Genomic DNA, 4,105 nt, shown 5'->3' on the forward strand with positions numbered 1-4,105 from the left:
GGTAAAAAATCTAAAAAGAAAATACACGTATTAAATTCAGATATAATATATATATATATATAGCAGAGGTTGGGTTTGAATAAAGGGAAGAGCATCGATGCAATAACTATCATTGAGTGCTGAAAAAACAAAGAAGACAGGTAAACAAGTGAAGAATAAAGTGAAAAGGAAGGACCTACCAGCGGCACCCTCCAACCATGGCATAAAGCCCAGGGAGAAATACACGAGAATAAGAGAAAATGAAAGCACACTTTTTAAACTCAGATGCTGTACTTTCAGTCTCAACTTAACACTAATTGAAACTTGGGGAAAACAGAGTTCTGACCATGTCTTATGTTAGTGCATGGGTTTAACGCCCCCTATCAACACTATTATGGTCCTGTCTGAGATGGTTTTTAATTTTAAAATCGGAGATTTCACTCCTTTTGGACGACGTCTCAGTGTCCGAGAACTCGTGTTCACCCCGACATACTACACTGCCATCGCATAACAGTAGCGTGAACCAATTGTCAGAATAAGAATGACTTCAACCAAAATTGTAATGAACCCTTTGAGGAACTTCAACAAACAAGTTTTTAGGGCATTTAAAAAAAAAAAAAAAAAAAAAAAAAAACGACGCGTGAAAACCTATATGAACAGAATTTTCCGTTCTATTTTTGTATAATCTGAAACTTAAAGACAACAACATGCATTCTAGGAAACACACAGATCTGTGTCGCTAATCTGTGTTATATGGGTTCGAAATGTGATAATGCAACATTGCCTTTGCTCTGCTGCTGATCACACATAATTTGAAATGCGTTGGTTCTGTAGCGAAAAAAAAATTTAAAAAAATAAGTAAACCCCAGACTGTCTTTGTGCTTGGATTCTGCAGAATGACAAACTACTGGGATGACTACATTCCATTCATCTTAGGAATTCTCGAACAATGTCGGTGAAGCGCATCATAAATCATTTGATTTTATATAAAGTTGCGCGTGATATTGATCACATGTTCACGCGATATTTTTCACCGCCTTATCATGTGACATTTATAACGATATCACGTGACACGAAGCACGTGTCTCCTGGTGCCAACCACACAGGTTGTACATGATTTAGAAGTGATTTTCGTGCACTGAATAATATCACGTGGCGTCGATCACAGCATCGCGTTGCATTTGATCACAGCGTCACGTGGCGTTTGATCACATTCGTTCCAAATATACCACGAGTTCGCAAACCCAACCCACGTCACGTGACAAGTTAACGCCACGGGGAGTTCACGTGTTCGATGTGACCAATTCTCCCTCTCCACGTTATCACGTGGTGCGTATAACGTGATGCTTTCTGTTTCATCACGTGGCATTTTTGGCCACCTCAGGTGACGTTCGAAGCTTTGGATCCCGTATGCCGGAGACCGTTCAGCATCTTTTGCATATTCATGAGCTGGCTGTCGGGGGCGGAGTCTACAGTGCTTTTGTCATCGGTCACGCGATGATGTTGGCCTGCTGACGTCATCTGAGACCGGCCGCGGTTTTCTCGGGTTCCAGAGTTGCTGCTATTTTGTTTGGAATTGTCTGAATGTCGTTGTTGTTGTTGTTGTTGTTGTTGTCGTGTTAGCGATGATGATGATAATGATGACGATGATGATGGCGATGGTGATGATGACGATGATTTTGTAGATGAAGATAATGAAAAAGGGGCCGAGGGAGGAGACGGTGGTGAAGCAGACCCGCGGAGAGAGTGAGGCGAGCCCGGTGTGGTGGCGGGGGGTGGTGGGGGAGGAGGGGCGTGAACTTTGACCTTTCTGTTGTTGGCCGCCTCAGCTGAGGCGAGCGCCATCTGGTGGTGGCGGTAGTAGTGGTGGTGGTAGTGATGGTGGTGGTGGTGCGAGGACAGAGGCGAGGAGGGCACGGGTTTGATGCTCTGGTTGTGGTGGTGACGGTGGCTGCGGTCGAAATCTTTGGCGTTGTGGTGAAAGAGTGGTCGAGGGGAGACTGACTCCTCCTCGTCGTCCCGGTGTCTGCTGAGAGCGAGGCTCGAGGCGGGATCGAGGTCAGCTGGGGTCTTGTCCGAGTCGCGTTCTGGGCTACACGAGTCTCTCTCGTGTGGCGGTGGCGAGGAGTCTAGCTTTATGAGTGAAGAAATGTCGTAGGAGGTTCGTTTGTGGCTTCTGCGGTGCGGGTCGGCGAGAGAGTTGTGACCTATTTTGGCCTCTGGGGATATTTCAGTCGTATTCTCTCTCATTTTCGAGAAGCGCACGTCCTTGTTCCGAACCTCGAGTCGTTTTTCAATCTCCTCTGGTGTTGGCGAACGAGCCGTTCTGTGTTGTTTCGGACTACCTCTTTCGCTGTGTCCTACTTGACTTTCGTAACGTCGCGAGAAAAGACGCTCGCCAGCTTCTAAAGCGTCATCGGCGTCCGAGAATCGTTTACCTACAGAGACAGAGTCGGGGCGATGGGACGACGATGCAGCCGCCTGTCGGAGCTGGAAATTCCTTAACCCTTCGTAGTCAGGAGAGGACAACAAAGGCGCCGCTGCGTTGGCTTGCCGAGCCTGATGCATGGCTAGGTGCGAGCGGTGGAGAGTTAATATAGACGGGAGGGGGGCCGAGTGTTTCACAGGGGCTGACGTATCGTTGGTCGGAATTCTCCCCGCCACTAGAGGGCTCCCCGGTGTCGCAACAGACGCAGTCGCAGCAGCAGCAGCGGCGGCAGCAGCAGCAGCATCAGCAGCAGCTTTAGCAGCGGCAGCAGCAGCAACAGCCCCGACCGGCGTGGTGCTGGACGAGGGGGTCGCGTACGGGAATCGGTGCTGGCTGTAAAATCCGGATTTCGATGGAGAAGAACCGGTTTCGCCGAACTGGTTCCGAAAGCTCAGGTAAGCGTCGTTTCGGGCTGAGTAGCGAAACGACTCCAGAACCGAAGGGGACATGTGTCGCAGCGGGAACGGGAAAGACATGGGTGAGCCAAAAACGTCTGCCGAATCTCCCAATCCGGCCGCGCCAGGGAGAGACATCATGGCGGGCGGAAAGGGAAACGGCAACGAAGATAAAAACGACGAGGACGATGTAGACGAAGAGGAAGGTGAGGAGGCGGTGGATGAGACAACGGAAGAGGGGAAGAGCTGCGGCGGTGTTGGGCCAACAATCCCCGCCGCCACGCCCCCGGGGTAGAGCAGGCTGTGATAGGGGTGAGCCATCACGTGACCCCCGCCGGGTATCTTCAAGTCTCCTGGGTGGGGGTGGTGGTGGGGGTGGAGACCTCTGGCGGCGGCGGCCGGCGGCGGATGCGAACCCGTACCGCTCGTACAAAGCCGCCTGCTGCTCTCTCCTCGCGGCTGATGACCCGGACAATGATGACGATGAAGACGACGACAACGACGCCATGTTGAAAGCGCTAGGGGTCATGACCTCTTCCTCCACTCCTCCTCCTACTCCACCACATTCTTCTGTTTTGACTATCGCGTGATCTGGGTCATAGACAGCTGAGTTCACCTCCACTTTAACCTTTGACCTTTCCTCGTCTGTTTTGAGGTCACTCCCCTCGGGATACGCCTTACCACACAATGTCTCCAACCTCCCAGAGTATGACGTCAGCTTTCTGTCTACTACGTCATCACTTACGGGACTACGGGGAGACAACTTCATTTCCTGGTGGCCGCTCCTTTCCCGCCTTTTCCCCTCCAGAACCAAACCAGGCTCTACAACAGCAGACTCCGACCTCGCGTGAAACCGTGAATGGTGAGAAGGAGGAGGTTGGGGATGAGGATGATGCTTCACCGGTGACGTCATTGCCTCCAAATCGTCCGATCTCCCGGAAGTGTTGGGTGTGGGCGTGTCCGTCGTGGCGTCGGGCGGAGAGGCGCTGGAGGATGACGCGTCGTTGTCATGGCGACGCTCCGGTGTGATTTTGGAGGGACAGTGTTTGGGGTCGTGAGACGTGGCGTTTGAGGACGGGTCTGTCTGATTCAGTGCTGTTGTGTGGCCCACTTCGTTCCCCGCGCTCGAAGTTTCTGGAGAAAAAAAATTCAAATTGTGTTAAATCATCATCACCATCATCATCATCACCATCATCATCATCATCATCATCATCAGCAGCAGCAGCAGCAGCAGCAGCACCAG

At 51.1% G+C, this 4,105-nt stretch overlaps 1 protein-coding gene across 1 annotated transcript in view; it reads right to left on the reverse strand.

Annotated features, from left to right (window-relative positions):
* Positions 1-2,643: 2,643 nt before the first annotated feature.
* Positions 2,644-4,105, reverse strand: part of LOC101856295 — a gene marked incomplete at its 5' end in the record, with an annotated part of 11,309 nt that continues 9,847 nt past the window's right edge. The window contains 1 exon segment of the mRNA XM_013088592.2: positions 2,644-3,996. Within this exon segment, the coding sequence (XP_012944046.1) occupies positions 2,723-3,996 (1,274 nt within the window).

Source organism: Aplysia californica, unplaced genomic scaffold (assembly GCF_000002075.1).
Source record: "Aplysia californica isolate F4 #8 unplaced genomic scaffold, AplCal3.0 scaffold00771, whole genome shotgun sequence".
Classification (NCBI taxonomy): Eukaryota; Metazoa; Mollusca; class Gastropoda; order Aplysiida; family Aplysiidae; genus Aplysia; species Aplysia californica.